Raw genomic sequence first — 16,045 nt, forward strand, 5'->3', positions numbered from 1 at the left:
TAGTTGCATTTCTGAGCAAGTGGAACTCCGACAGTCGCTGACACTGAGAGGTGAAATGACGCAGAAAGAAGTTCAGCTGGACAGGGAGATAATTTGGCATTTAATCTAACTACCGGTTAGATTCAGGAGTATCTGAGGGTGTGCTTATCACAGGTGGAGGTGGTGCTGACCCAGACATTTAGCCAAAAATCTGATATGATTACTAAGTTAAATATTATTAATTTAGATAATTTTCTCATACTAGGTACACTTGTGTGATCCTTATGATAAACCATAGATTCCCATTGTAGACAATAAGTGCATTTAATGTAGGGCTTAGTTTCAAAGTCAGTTAATTTTAGTTCAGTAGAAGGGACAACTCCTTTAATGACTGAATAATTCCTCTTTGTGTGATTTCAATATGTATTTTGACTTGAAAAGACCGTGAGTCAGCTAATTGTCATGCTGTAACAATGTAGATATACTGGGGAATTGTGAGCAACAGAGCACACCCTGAATCTCTCAAACCGAAGAATGACTCGCAGCTTGATAACCACTCTCCCTTCTTCCTGTTATCAAACACAGCCGGCTCCACTCTGTCCATATATGTCCTTGGACCCTCCCCTTTAGATATAAAGTTTGAACATGGGTGGAACCAAGCTGACTAGCCCCATTATTGGCTCAAACACATGTTGTTCAGATCAGAGCTCAAATTAGTTGCAGTTCTCAGGAAGTGAAACTCAGACAGTCACTGACTGAGAGGTGAAATGGCGCAGAAAGGAGTTCAGCTCGACCGAGACATAATTTGCTGTTCGATATGTCTGGATTTTCTGAGGGATCCGGTGACTGTCGCCTGTGGACACAGCTACTGCATGGACTGTATTAACACCCACTGGGATAAAGAGGATGAGAAGGAAATCTACAGCTGCCCTCAGTGTAGGCACACATTCACAACAAGGCCTGTGCTGTTGAAAAACACCATGTTAGCAGACTTGGTGGAGGAAATGAAGAAGACTGGACTCCAAGCTGCTCCTGTTGATCTCTGCTATGCTGGACCTGAAGATGTGGCCTGTGATTTCTGCACTGGGAGAAAACTGAAAGCCCTCAAGTCATGTCTGGTCTGTATGGTCTCTTACTGTGATAATCACCTTCAGCCTCACTATGAATCCCCTGCATTTAAAAAACACAAGTTGGTGGACCCCTCCAAGAAGCTCCAGGAGAACATCTGCTCTCGTCATGATGAGGTGATGAAGATGTTCTGCCGTACTGATCAGCAGTGTATCTGTTATCTCTGCTCTGTGGATGAACACAAAGGCCACGACACAGTGTCAGCTGCAGCAGAACGGACTGAGAGGCAGAAAGAGCTCGATGTGAGTCGACAAAACATCCAGCAGAGAATCCAGGACGGAGAGAAAAATGTGAAGGTTCTTCAACAGGAGTTGGACGCTATCAATGGCTCTGCTGATAAAGCAGTGGAGCACAGTGAGAAGACCTTCACCGAGCTGATCTGTCTCATCCTGCAAAGAAGTTCTGATGTGATTCAGCAGCTCAGATCCCAACAAGAGACTGAAGTGAGTCGAGTCAAAGATCTTCAGGAGAAGCTGGAGCAGGAGATCACTGAGCTGAAGAGGAATGACGCTGAGCTGAAGACGCTGTCACTCACAGAAGATCACAACCAGTTTCTCCACAACTACCCCTCCCTGCCACCACTCAGTGAAGCTACACACTCATCCAGCATCAGCATCCATGCTCTAAACTTCTTTGGCGACGTGACAGCGGCTGTGTCAGAAGCCAAAAATTTACTGCAGGACGTTCTGAGAGGGACGTGGAGAAACAACACACGGCCTATGACCAAAGTGGAGGTTCTACTGCCACAACCAGAGCCCAAGACCAGAGCTGACTTCTTAAAATATTCATGTGACTTCACACTGGATCCAAACACGGCACACACAAAGCTGGTATTATCTGAGGGAAACAGAAAAGTAACATTAATCAGAGAAGACCAGCCCTATTCCGATCACCCAGACAGATTCACCAACAGGTTTCAGGTCCTGAGTAAAGAGAGTCTGACTGGTTGTTGTTACTGGGAGGTGGAGAAAGGCAATGCAGGACTATCAGTCGGAATATCACACAAAGACAATGACACTGTAAATGAAATATTTGGAGGGAATGACAAGTCTTGGGCACTAGGTTTTTACAAAGGTCGATATGATTTTAAAAATAACGATATCAAAACTCCCGTCTCAGGTCCTAAGTCCTCCAGAGTAGGAGTGTACCTGTATCACAGTGCAGGTATTCTGTCCTTCTACAGCATCTCTGAAACCATGGAGATGACTCTCCTCCACAGAGTCCAGACCACATTCACTCAGCCGCTCTATGCTGGATTTCTTCTTAACGGTCCCGATGGAAACACTGCTGAGATCTGTAAGCTTTAGAAAAACTAACTCCACAGCAAACATGTTTTTGCACGATGAAATGCAGAATGCATCATTCCTGCAGGATGAGGATTTTCCCAGGAAAAAGCTACAGGATAAACGTTTCAACCTGTAAAAAAAAACTTTATTTCATTGAATGATTGTTCTGATGTAGAGTTAGTTTAGTTTAATTTTGTTTTAATATTTTAGTAGGATATTGGGTCTAAAGTACGAAATATATTTTGTTTAAATGCTCATTCCTCAGATCTTTTAGGGTACAATATTTGAGTAAATTTGATTAACTATTTTTTATATGTTTAAAGGTAAGGTGTAAGCATGCATAGTATGTTAACAGTTGAGCTGGAGTTAAATTATAATTTAGATAATAAGCATCGTTGCATTTATGTTTTTTTTCAATGTGTAATTCAACTGTTGTCTTCTATCCTGCTCCCAGCTTTTTGCAGATATTAAGTCCGCCACTTGAGGTCAGTCTTTACATGTGTATTCCACAATCACATACTCAGGGCTGCTTTACTGCCATTTACAATGCACTATATGGCCAAAAGTAGGTGGACACCCTTGGCACTTTTTGTGTGGTGCTTTTTGTCATTGTTTGGTCTTGGCCCCTTGATTCCAGTTAAGTGAATTTTTGACGGTAGTATCAGTGTGAAAAAGACAATCTGTTTTCAAATGAGAAAAAAAACACATATCTTGTTTGGGTGTCCACATACTTTTGGTCATGTAGTATATGTCGACATCAGCATAGTTGGCTTTTATGCAAATAGAAATTTTAGCACATAAATGTTTAAGATGACCACCCCACATGTCAGGTGGATGTGGATGTCATGTGTGGCAGGTGTCAAAATGCTTTTGGGTGTGTGGTGCGTTATACAAGTTTTTGGCTACAAACGTAAATAATGTTAATGAAATAATAATCAAAAGGAGTTGTTTATTTAAAATCAATATTTGTTTTGTTTGATTTCTGCTAAGTGGCTTTTTGACATTTTGAACTTTGACAGACAGAAGAAATGTAAACATGTTTACTGTTTATTGTTAATATCCCCTTAACTGCTACTGATGTAACAGTTAAGAATGATTATATTTTCTATTATTGTGGAGTAGAACTTTTGCTTTCTGATTTGACAGATTTAAATTATAAAAATGTTTCCATATGCACATATGCTTACAGTCTATGCTTATAGTTCTTGTTATGCTTGGTTTAACCTGCTCTCATGTTGAAATGTACAGTATAGATTGTGGGAAGGGCTTACTTAATAAAAATCACACCTTGATGTTTAAGAGATATTGGATTATTTCCTTTCTTTCTCTCCTAAAATGTTCCAGTGTTTTACTTTTCTGCAGCCAACACATTTTTATGCTGTCAATCAAACAAACTTTTGATATTTAAGACAAAGCTTCAGTCCTCAAAGTCTTGTTTTACAGTTAAAAGGAGGGAAATGTGTATACATTGGTTTGTTAAAAAACAATAGCCTAATGGAGATTACATCACTCACGAAACCATGTACCTACTATCTTTTGAAATAAGAATAAAAAAATTAAATGAGTAATCATGGCATAAAACCAATGATCCTAGACAAATAGGTTTCCCTTTTTCTATATGTATGATGTTAAGTGTCTGAGTGACCTCCAAAAAAGCGCTATATTAAATACTATCAATTATTATTATTGATCAGGTCCTGAGTACAGACAGTCTGGCTGGTTGTTGTTACTGGGAGGTGGAGAAAGGCAATGCAGGACTATCAGTCGGAATATCACACAAAGACAATGACACTGTAAATTAAATATTTGGAGAGAATGACAAATCTTGGGCATTAGGTTTTTTCAAAGGTCGATATGATTTTAAGAATAACAATATCACAACTGCCGTCTCAGGTCCTCGGTCCTCCAGATTAGGAGTGTACCTGGATCACAGTGCAGGTATTCTGTCCTTCTACAGCATCTCTGAAACCATGGAGATGACTCTCCTCCACAGAGTCCAGACCACATTCACTCAGCCTCTGTATGCAGGATTTCTTCTTAACGGTCCCGATGGAAACACTGCTGAGATCTGTAAGCTTCAGTAGAAAAAGTAAGTCCACAGCAAACATTGATCATTCTAAGTGCAAGAGTAGTTGACACTTTGGCGTATGTTCTGTTTATTTTGCCATGATGCCTGTCACGTACACTAACTCTGCAGCTACTGTTAAGTTGTTGCACACTAGAAATGCAGAAAGCATCATTTCTGCAGGATGAGGATTTTCCAAGGGAAATGCTACAATATAAATGTTTCAACCTGTAAAACATTTTTTATTTCATTGGATGTTGTTTCATGTTTGGTAATAGCATTGTATTATTTAAATGTCAAAAACTGAAAAAAAAAAATTGGGAACGTTGAATGATTCATAAAAGTTGCTGTTCTTCGATTGTTATTGATCTGACATCCTTATGTACTGATGTAGAGTTAGTTAATATTTTATTAGGAATTTGGGTCTAAAGTACGAAATATACTCTGTTTGAATGCCCATTTCTCAGGTTTTGTAAGGTACAGTACTTGAGTTGACCTTTTTCATGTTGTCAGGTGAGTTGTTAGTATGCATAGTATTGAATCAGTCTAGCTGGAACTTAAATCACAATTTAGTAAATAATAATCATTGCGTTGATGTCTAATGTGGTTTTCATTCAACTGCTATCTTCTATCCTGCTCTGTCAGCTCTTTGCAGATTTTCAGTCCACCACATGAGGTCAGTCGTTACATGTGAATTCCACTATCACATACTCAGGGCTGCTTTACTGCCATTTACAATGCAGTATATGGCCAAAAGTAGGTGGACACCACTGGCATTTTGGTGTGTTGCTCTTTTTCATGGTTTGAATTAAAACCCCTTGGTTCCAGTTTAGTGAATTGTTGACAGTAGTAACTTGAAGTTAAATTACCTCAAATCATCCAACATCCCAATCGGACTTCTCCAATTTGTCTGAATGTGAGAAAATCCCCTTGATAGGGTGTCCACATTCTTTTAGCCATATAGTCTATGTCGAGTCGACATCAGCATAGTTGGCTTTTATGCAAATAGAAATGAATAAATGTTTCAGATGACCATCGCGCGTGAATGTAATGTGCAAAGGGGTCGACATACCTATGGCTGTGTGATGTACTTAACAATGTTTTTGTAAAAAGGTAAACAATATTAATAAATATTTGTTGGTAAGAGTTGTTTAAATAGAGTTGAATATATATTATTCTTAATTATTTTCTCTTACTGGGTACACTTGATCAACTGTGGATTTCCATTGGAGCCAATTACAGCTTTAATTTAATTATTTAAGGCTTAGTATCAATGTCAGTTAATTTTCTTTTCATAGAATGCAGAACTCCTTTAACGAGTATTTTCTCCTTGTTTGATTTCAATATGTATTGTGACTAGAAAGGACAGTGAGTCAGCAAATTGTCATGATGTCATGATGTAAATAGAACGGGTAAATGTGAGGAACAAAACACACCCTGAATCTGGCAAACAACTCCTCCAGGAATGAAGTAAAGCTTGTTAACCCCTCCCTTCTACTACCTGCTCTCAAAGACAGTCAACTCCACTCTTTCCATATGTCCTTGTTCCCTCCCTTCGGATATACAGTTTGAAGATAAACAGAGTATAAACTAGTTGCATTTCTGAGCAAGTGAAACTCAGACAGTCGCTGACACTGAGAGGTGAAATGACGCAGAAAGAAGTTCAGCTGGACAGGGAGATAATTTGGCATTTAATCTAACTACCGGTTAGATTCAGGAGTATCTGAAGGTGTGCTTATCACAGGTGGAGGGGATGCTGAGCCAGACATTTAGACAACAATCTGATATGATTACTAAGTTGAAAATCATTGGTTTTTATATAGTTTGGTCATTCTAGGTACACTTGTGTGAACCTTATTATAAACCGTGGATTCCCATTGTAGACAATAAGTGCATTTAATGTAGGGCTTAGATCCAAAGTCAGTTCATTTCATTTGATAGAAGGAACAACTCCTTTAACGACTGAATATTTCCTCTTTGTTTAATTTCAATGTATTGTGACTAGAAAGGACTTTGAGTCCGCAGATTGTCATGCTCTAACAATGACAATATACTAGGGAATTGTGAGGAACAGAGCACACCCTGGATCTCTCAAACCGAAGAAAAGCTTCGTTTGAGTAGGAGCCGTCTTGCTGAGCGCACAGCACAGCAAGACGAGCGTCATAATTGCGCATGTCTGAGCCAGAGCTCCTACTCAAACGAGGCTATTGAAGAATGACTCACAGCTTGATAACCACTCCCCCTTCTCCCTGTTATCAAACAGCCAGCTTCACTCTGTCCATACACGTCCTTGAACCCTCCCCTTTAGATATAAAGGTTGAACATGGGTGGAACCAAGCTGACAGGCTCCATTATTGGCTCAAACACATGTTGTTCAGATCGGAGTTACTGGCTGCAGTTCTCAGGAAGTGAAACTCAGACAGTCGCTGACACAGAGAGGTGAAATGGCGCAGAAAGGAATTCAGCTCGACCGGGATATTATTTGTTGTACGATCTGTCTGGATTTTCTGAAGGATCCGGTGACTATTCCCTGTGGACACAGCTACTGCATGAACTGTATCAAAACCCACTTGGATAAAGAGGATAAGAAGGAAATCTACAGCTGCCCTCAGTGTAGGCACACCTTCAGCCAGAGGCCTGTCCTGGTGAAAAACACCATTTTAGCAGGTTTAGTGAAGGAACTGAAGAAGACTGGACTCCAAGCTGCTCCTGCTGATCACTGCTATGCTGGACCTGAAGATGTGGCTTGTGATTACTGCACTGGGAAAAAACTGAAGGCCATCAAGTCCTGTCTAGTCTGTATGGTATCTTACTGTGAGAAACACCTCCAGCCTCATTATGAATCCCCTGCATTTAAAAAACACAAGCTGGTGGAGCCATCCAAGAAGCTCCAGGAGAACATCTGCTCTCGTCATGATGAGGTGATGAAGATGTTCTGCCGTACTGATCAGCAGTCTATCTGTTATCTCTGCTCTGTGGACGAACACAAAGGCCACGACACAGTGTCAGCTGCAGCAGAATTTACTGGGAAGCAGAGAGAGCTTGACGTGAGTCGACAAAACATCCAGCAGAGAATCCAGGACGGAGAGAAAGATGTGAAGGTTCTTCAACAGGAGGTGGAGGCTATCAATGGAGCTGCTGATAAAGCAGTGGAGCACAGTGAGAAGACCTTCACCGAGCTGGTCCGTCTCATCAAGAGAAAAAGCTCTGATGTGAAGCAGCTGCTCAGATCCCAACAGGAAACTGAAGTGAGTCGAGTCAAAGATCTTCAGGAGAAGCTGGAGCAGGAGATCACTGAGCTGAAGAGGAAAGACGCTGAGCTGAAGACGCTGTCACTCACAGAGGATCACAACCAGTTCCTACACAACTACCGCTCACTGCCACCACTCAGTGAATCTACACACTCATCCAGCATCAACATCCGTCCTCTGAGATACTTTGATGACATGACAGCGGCTGTGAATGAAGCCAAAGATGAACTTCAGGACACTCTGAATGAGACATGGACAAACATCTCAGTGACTGAAGTGGATGTTTTACTGTCACAACCAGAGCCTAAGACCATGAGAGCTGGATTTTTGAGGTATGCATGTGAAATCACACTGGATCCAAGCACATCACACAAACAGCTGGTATTATCTGGGAGGAACAGAAAGGTAACATTAATGAGTAACAATCCAACTCATTCTGATAGTTCTGATTCTGATTCTGAGCTCACAGACAGATTCACTGATCATATTCAGGTCCTGAGTAAAGAGAGTGTGACTGGTTGTTGTTACTGGGAGGTGGAGAAAGGCAAGGCAGGACTATCAGTTGTAGTATCATACAAAGACAATGACACTGTAAAAAAAGGATTTGGAGACAATGACAAGTCTTGGGCCTTAGGTGTTTATAAAGCCCGATATGACTTCAAACATAACGGCATCCTAACTCCCATCTCAGGTCCTCGGTCCTCCAGAGTAGGAGTGTACCTGGATCACAGTGCAGGTGTTCTGTCCTTCTACAGCATCTCTGAAACCATGACTCTCCTTCACAGAGTCCAGACAGAATTCACTCAGCCTCTCTATGCTGGATTTCTTCTTCACGGCATTGATGGCAACACTGCTGAGATCTGTAAGTCCAAGTAGAAAAAGTTAGGACTACAAATTAAGGGTACTGCCGGCAGTCGAAACGCAAGCCAGATCTAGGGTTAACGATCCGTACCAAACTTAACTCTACCACTCAGTGGACCCAAGGCTCATGGTATCTATTGTTTGCTTTGCCATGATGCATGTCATTGCTCACACTAACTGTGCAGCTACTATTAAGTGTTTGCAAAACACACAAGAAATGCAGAATGCATCATTCCTGCAGGATGACGATTTACCCAGGAAAAAGCTACAAGAGAGATTTTCCAAACCTAAGGGGGAAAAAATACTGGATGTCGTTTCGGGTTTAATGGTATTGTATAATTTAATTGTCAACTGGAGGAAAAATAAATCGGTAGTTTTTCAGAATGTGGGTATACTGACGCATTAAGTTGCGGTTCTTTGATTGTTATTGGTCTAACATACACTTAATAAACATACTTAGTTTAGTTTAAGTTTTGTCAACATATTTCATTAGGGTTTTGGGTCTTAAGTACGAAATGTATTTTGTTTAAATTCTAATTTCTCAGGTTTTTTAGGGTACAATATTTGAGTAAATTTGATTAACTATTTCATATATGTTTAAAGGTAAGGTGTTAACATGCATAGTATTTAATCATTGAGCTGGAGTTAAATTATAATTTAGATTATAATCATCATTGCATTGCTGTCTTCTGTAATTCAACTGTTATATCTTCTGTCCAGCTCCCTGCCAGCTCTTTGCAGATATTAAGTCTGCCACTTGAGGTCAGTCTTTACATGTGTATTCCACAATCACATACTCAGGGCTGCTCTACTGCCATTTACAATGCAGTATATGGCCAAAAGTATGTGGACACCCTTGGCACTTTTTGTGTGGTGCTTTTTTTCATCGTTTGGTCTTGGCCCCTTGATTCCAGTAAAGTGAATTTTTTGACGGTAGTATCAGTGTGAAAAAGACAATCTGTTTTAAAATGAGAAAAAAAAACATCCATACAGAGAGGTTTGTTGAAGAATAACTTGACTGTCTTTCATACCTCAACCTTATCCAAAGTATCTTAGATAACTGGAAAACTGACAGCAAGCAAGACCTTAAATTAATCTGACATCAGTGTTGGACGTCTCTAATGTTTCTGAATGAGAGCAAATTCCTGTAACCGGGATCCAACATAAAGTGGAAAGAATTGAAGCTGTTAGAGCAGTACGACATTTTCAACACTTATATATGGGTGTCATCATCTTCTTGTTGTCCACATATCTTGTTTGGGTGTCCACATACTTTTGGTCATGTAGTATATGTCGACATCAGCATAGTTGGCTTTTATGCAAATAGAAATTTCAGCACATAAATGTTAAAGATGACCACCCCACATGTCAGGTGGATGTGGATGTCATGTGTGGCAGGTGTCAAAATGCTTTTGGGTGTGTGTTGCTTTAACAAATTTTTAGCTACAAACCTAAATAATGTTAATTAAATACTTATCAAAAAGGGTTGTTTATTTAAAATCAACATTTGTATTGTTTGATTTCTGTTTAGTGGTTTTTTGCCATTTTGAACATTGACAGACAGAAGAAATGTAAACATGTTTACTGTTTATTGTTAATATAATATATATAACTTCTATTATTGTGGAGTAAAACTTTAGCTTTTCTGATTTGATAGATTGAATATATACTTTTTTCATACATATATGCTTACAGTCTATGATTATAGTTCTTGTTATGCTTGGTTTAACCTGCTGTCATGTTGAAATGTACAGTAAAGAAATATTGTGTGAAGGGTTTACTTAATAAAAATCACAACTTGATGTTTAAGATATATTGATTTATTTCCTTCCAGTGTTTTACTTTTCTGCAGCCAACACATTTTTATGCTGTCAATCAAACACACTTTTGATATTCAAGACACAGCTGCAAAGTCCTCAAAGTCTTGTTTTACAGTTAAAAGGATGGAAATGTGTATACATTGGTTTGTTAAAAAACAATAGCCGAATGGAGATTATATCTCTCATGAAACCATGTAGGGGAGAACGGGGTAATCTGAGCCACTTTTTACATTTGCTCCCCTCTAAGCGAGCTAAATGATTTATCACTCAAATTTACACATTTCCCATTAATTCAGGATGTTTCCTAGAAATCGGCATTAGCAGAATTTTTTCAAGACAAAGGGCAGTGAAAATATGATTGTTTTAAAAAAAGTTGTCATGTGGCTCACTTTACCCCAGCTGTGTGGTAAACTGAGACAGACCAGAAAAATCAAGGGGGTGAACCAGCTGGGTGTAAACTGATCCACTTACTTTTTCCACTCTGAAACTACCATAACAACACATATTGTAACAGTAAGAATCCTGAAAGCTAGCCACACATTCCAGAACTAATGTTGGACTAGTAAAAGAATGATGGAGTTTGGTCAATTAAGCAAAGCAAATTTTCTAAACACTTGAAAGTAACTTTGAACAAAATCAAATACAACATATTATAATTCAAAAGGTTTTAATAAGATTCAAATGAAAGATAGAACCAGTTAGATTAGAACACAGTCTGGGGGTCAGAACACAGGACCCTTAGAGCCAGCTAGTGTCTGGGGGTCAAAGCATAGGAAAATCAGAACCAGCGAGAACAGCCTGGGACTCAGAACACAGGAGAAGACCCAACTGGATTATAACATCAGCCTGTCATACTCTACAACTAGGCCTACTCTACATTCCAGCCCTGAAGGTTACAGGGAAAGATGAGAAGGTGCTCTTTCCATGTGGTTGCCCCAGGTCGTCTTCCTGGTGTATTTCCTTGGCATGATGGCTTTTCTACAATGTGTATGACATTAAAACATATGTTATGTAATATTACATTAAAATATGTTTAAGACTAAACTTAACAGTGCCTCACTTTCCCCCACAGCATTTGGCTCACTTTCCCCCACCACCACAATTTGAGAAAAAACTACCTCCCTTAGCATTTCAGGCTACTCTTTAGCTAATATCATCACATGGTTTTTATATGTTGGTAGTTCATCAACACGTATGATAGAAGTTTTTCTACGTGAATACATTTGCTTTGGCACAACAGTTGATTAAGTTGACAGCAAGAAAATTTACTTTTACATGCAAAATACCTATTTTGGTGAAAAAAACATGCTTACCACAGCACCATGAGGTCCTCTCTTTGAGGGCCATGGGGAAATGAGAGGGGCTTGAAAACATATATCTCACATGACCACAAATGTTTTCCGTTGCCTAGATACAGGGGGTGGCTCACATTACCCGATGCCTCAGATTCCACCGTTCTCCCCTACCTACTATCTTTTGAAATAAGAATAAAAAAATTAAATTAGTAATCATGGCATAAAACCAATGATCCTAGACAAATAGGTTTCCCTTTTTCTATATGTATGATGTTAAGTGTCTGAGTGACCTCCAAAAAAGCGCTATATTAAATACTATCAATTATTATTATTATTAGTTACACCTTTTTCAAATTAAACATCTTAGGTTACTGTCAATATGCGGCCAAACCTATTCATGTTTTCTTGACTGGAGTCCTTTAAGACATTAACCATGACGAAATTCTCTGCTCTCCTGATACATGCAAAGTCATGTTGAAAAAGTATTCCATTGTTTAGGAGTAGTAGCCCTAACTGTTTGTGGACGTCTGTCAGGAGCAGATTGATCTGGCAGAAAGGGATCCATCAAAAAAAATTCCTACAGACCTGTAGAATGCCATGATTGACCAATCAGAACACAGGATTCATCAGTGCCATGTAATAAATACTTTTAAATGGCACATCCTTTTGGGATAAAAAAAAGAGAATCCAATTGTGACCTTAAAATCAAAAATCCAATTGAATCGAGGATCTGGAGAATCGTGACACCCCTACTATTAATGGTTGAATATCCCCTCTTTTTTTAAAGACTAGGAAGAACATTTAGTCAGCACATGTTCATCCTGTCACAATGTAAATATACCAGGGAATTGTGAGAAACAAAACAGATGCTGAAACCCTCAAACCGCTCCGCTTCCTGGAATGACTCAGAGCTTGCTAACCCTCCCTCTTCTTGTTAGTCTGATGGATTATAGTTTGTGTTTCTTTATTCAGGCTGAATTATTACAAGGCCAAATGACTGAATTGAACAGGGTCTATCAATAAGAAATTAGCTCTATTGTAAACTAGTGTTAAACTATTGTTAAACAGTTGTGTTCCTGGAATGGTGCAATGCTTGATAGCCCTCCCTCTTCTTCCTGCTCTCAAACACAGCCTGCTAGCCTCTGTCCATATGTGTCCTTGTTCCCTCCCCTTTAGATATAAAGTTTGAACATGGGTGGAACCAAGCAGACAGGCTCCATTATTGGCTCAAACACATGTTGTTCAGATCAGAGTTCAAACTAGCTGCAGTTCTCAGGAAGTGAAACTCAGACAGTCACTGACAGAGAGAGGAGAAATGGCGCAGGCAGGATTTCAGCCCGAGCAGGACATAATTTGCTGTTCGATCTGTCTGGATTTTCTGAGGGATCCGGTGACTGTCGCCTGTGGACACAGCTACTGTATGAACTGTATTAACAGCCACTGGAATGGAGAGGATCGAAAACAAATCTACAGCTGCCCTCAGTGTAGGCACACATTCACAACAAGGCCTGTGCTGCTGAAAAACACCATGTTAGCAGACTTGGTGGAGGAAATGAAGAAGACTGGACTCCAAGCTGCTCCTGCTGATCACTGCTATGCTGGACCTGAAGATGTGGCCTGTGATGTCTGCACTGGAAGAAAACTGAAAGCCTTCAAGTCTTGTCTGGTCTGTATGGTCTCTTACTGTGAGAAACACCTCCAGCCTCACTATGAATCTCCTGCTTTTAAGAAACACAAGCTGGTGGACCCCTCCAAGAAGCTCCCAGAGAAAATCTGCTCTCGTCATGATGAGGTGATGAAGATGTTCTGCCGTACTGATCAGCAGTGTATCTGTTATCTCTGCTCTGTGGACGAACACAAAGGCCACGACACAGTGTCAGCTGCAGCAGAACGGACTGAGAGGCAGAGAGAGCTTGAGGTGAGTCGACTAAACATCCAGCAGAGAATCAAGGACGGAGAGAAAGATGTGAAGGTTCTTCAACAGGAGGTGGAGGCTTTCAATGGAGCTGCTGATAAAGCAGTGGAGCACAGTGAGAAGACCTTCACTGAGTTGATCCGTCTCATCCAGAAAAGAAGCTCTGATGTGAAGCAGCAGCTCAGATCCCAACAGGAAACTGAAGTGAGGCGAGTCAAAGATCTTCAGGAGAAGCTGGAGCAGGAGATCACTGAGCTGAAGAGGAAAGACGCTGAGCTGAAGACGCTGTCACACACAGAGGATCACAACCTGTTTCTACACAACTACCCCTCACTGTTACCACTCCGTGAAGCTACACACTCATCCAGCATCAGCATCCATGCTCTAAACTACTTTGGCGACGTGACAGCGGCTGTGTCAGAAGCAAAACATTTACTGCAGGACGTTCTGAGAGGGACGTGGAGAAACAACACACGGTCTATGACCAAAGTGAAGGTTCTACTGCCACAACCAGAGCCCAAGACCAGAGCTGACTTCTTAAAATATTCATGTGACTTCACACTGGATCCAAACACGGCGCACACAAAGCTGGTATTATCTGAGGGAAACAGAAAAGCAACATCAATGAAAAAAAAACAGCCCTATTCCAATCACCCAGACAGATTCACCAACAGGTGTCAGGTCCTGAGTAAAGAGAGTCTGACTGGTTGTTGTTACTGGGAGGTGAAGAAAGGCACGGCAGCACTATTAGTTGTAGTATCATACAAAGACAATGACACTGTAAATGAAATATTTGGAGAGAATGACACGTCTTGGGCCTTAGGTGTTTATAAAGCCCGATGTGAATTCAAACATAACGGCATCCTAACTCCCATCTCAGGTCCTTGGTCCTCCAGAGTAGGAGTGTACCTGGATCACAGGGCAGGTGTTCTGTCCTTCTACAGCGTCACTAAAACCATGACCATGACTCTCCTACACAGAGTCCAGACCAGATTCACTCAGCCTCTCTATGCTGGATTTCGTCTTCACCCCACTGGAACTGCTGAGATCTGTAAGCTGAAGTAGAAAAAGTAACTTCACAGAAAACATATATACATAGATATTCTAAGTGCAAGATAGTTGACACTTCAGTATTTTCTGTTTGCTTTGTCACTGCTAAGACTACCTATGGGGCTACTGTTCGGGACCATTGATTGGTGCATGTTGCTGTTCTTTGATTGTTATTGATCTTACATACAACTTATATACTGATGTAGAGTTAGTTTAGTTTAATTTTGTTTTAATATTTTAGTAGGATATTGGGTCTAAAGTACGAAATACATGTCAGGTGGATGTGGATGTCATGTGTGGCAGGTGTCAAAATGCTTTTGGGTGTGTGGTGCGTTATACAAGTTTTTGGCTACAAACGTAAATAATATTAATGAAATAATAATCAAAATGAGTTGTTTATTTAAAATCAATTTGTTTTGTTTGATTTCTGCTAAGTGGCTTTTTGACATTTTGAACTTTGACAGACAGAAGAACTGTAAACATGTTTACTGTTTATTGTTAATATCCCCTTAACTGCTACTGTCAGCGAAAAATCTGTTTTCCTATGATTTTATAACATTTTAATGCTAAACATTCTGTTCACCTCACATTGAACTCTAAACAACACTGTAAAAACTTGTTTTTGCTCTTAGCCTTGAAGAGTAAAACTGCCTACTAAGGATTTTAGCTCTACAGATGTATGACATATTCTTGTTCACGGTGGTTGAGAGTTAATGGGGAAGCATTGGAGGAGTGAATGTCCTGCATTGGAGGAGTGAATGTCCTTAGAGAAAGGAGGGAGAAAAGAGACTCCCGCATTCCGTTTTCAGATAAGAATAATATCTGCTTGTAGGTTTCTGGGAATATCTGCCTAATTAAAAATCATCCTCCTCCCATTGCCAGGAAAATCGAGGGCCAGACACACAAACCCAGTCTTGTTCGCATATATGCGAACAAGACTGGGTTTGTGTGTCTGTGTCACACACACACACACACACACACACAATAATTATATCAGAAAATAATGTATATATACATTATTTTCTGATATAATTATTGTGTGTGTGTGTGTGTGTGTGTGTGTGTGTGTGTGTGTGTGTGTATGTGTGTGTGTGTGTGTGCGTGTTGAACCCTTTCATATTGGTCTCTAAAGTGTTAAGCTATTTAAAAGCTTTTTTCGTGTATGCATGGGGGTTTGATGGTAATGTTGGTATAGTTTTTATATTATGTCAAATGCTAATAATTGGTTTGTTAAACGTTTATAGCCTATTGCTTCAGTGAAAAACGTCCTTGAAATTGTATGCTTAAAAAAATAGATTAATTTTTTTTCATGCATAGAGAGGATGTTACAGATGTCTGTCAACTACATTTTACTGCAGCTAGATGTTTCAAACCACTCGACTCTGCTTTGTGTTG

General features: G+C 40.0%; 2 protein-coding genes across 2 annotated transcripts; both read left to right on the plus strand.

The window, feature by feature from the left end:
• The first annotated feature begins 740 nt into the window (after positions 1-740).
• LOC307255855 (tripartite motif-containing protein 16-like) lies at positions 741-3,669 on the plus strand. Its single transcript, XM_080034661.1, has one exon. The coding sequence runs from the start codon at positions 747-749 to the stop codon at positions 2,412-2,414; it is 1,668 nt and encodes a 555-aa protein (XP_079890787.1). The 5' UTR covers positions 741-746; the 3' UTR covers positions 2,415-3,669.
• A 3,209-nt stretch (positions 3,670-6,878) lies between these two features.
• On the plus strand, positions 6,879-15,537 carry LOC307255467 (uncharacterized protein). Its single transcript, XM_080034151.1, has 2 exons — positions 6,879-8,581; positions 12,937-15,537. The coding sequence occupies exons 1-2, from the start codon at positions 6,903-6,905 to the stop codon at positions 14,663-14,665; spliced, it is 3,408 nt and encodes a 1,135-aa protein (XP_079890277.1). The 5' UTR covers positions 6,879-6,902; the 3' UTR covers positions 14,666-15,537.
• The last annotated feature ends 508 nt before the right edge of the window (positions 15,538-16,045 follow it).

This window comes from Ammodytes marinus (assembly GCF_949987685.1).
Source record: "Ammodytes marinus genome assembly, chromosome: 9".
Classification (NCBI taxonomy): Eukaryota; Metazoa; Chordata; class Actinopteri; order Uranoscopiformes; family Ammodytidae; genus Ammodytes; species Ammodytes marinus.

What these genes read in the sequence shown, in the direction of transcription:
- LOC307255467 (XM_080034151.1), top strand. Translation starts at nt 6,903, where the DNA reads ATGGCGCAGAAAGGAATTCAGCTCGACCGGGATATTATTTGTTGTACG. An exon ending in GCTGAGATCTGTAAGTCCAA is followed by an intron (nt 8,582 to 12,936) that starts GTAGAAAAAGTT and finishes TGTTCAGATCAG; the next exon opens with AGTTCAAACTAGCTGCAGTT.
- LOC307255855 (XM_080034661.1), top strand. Translation starts at nt 747, where the DNA reads ATGGCGCAGAAAGGAGTTCAGCTCGACCGAGACATAATTTGCTGTTCG.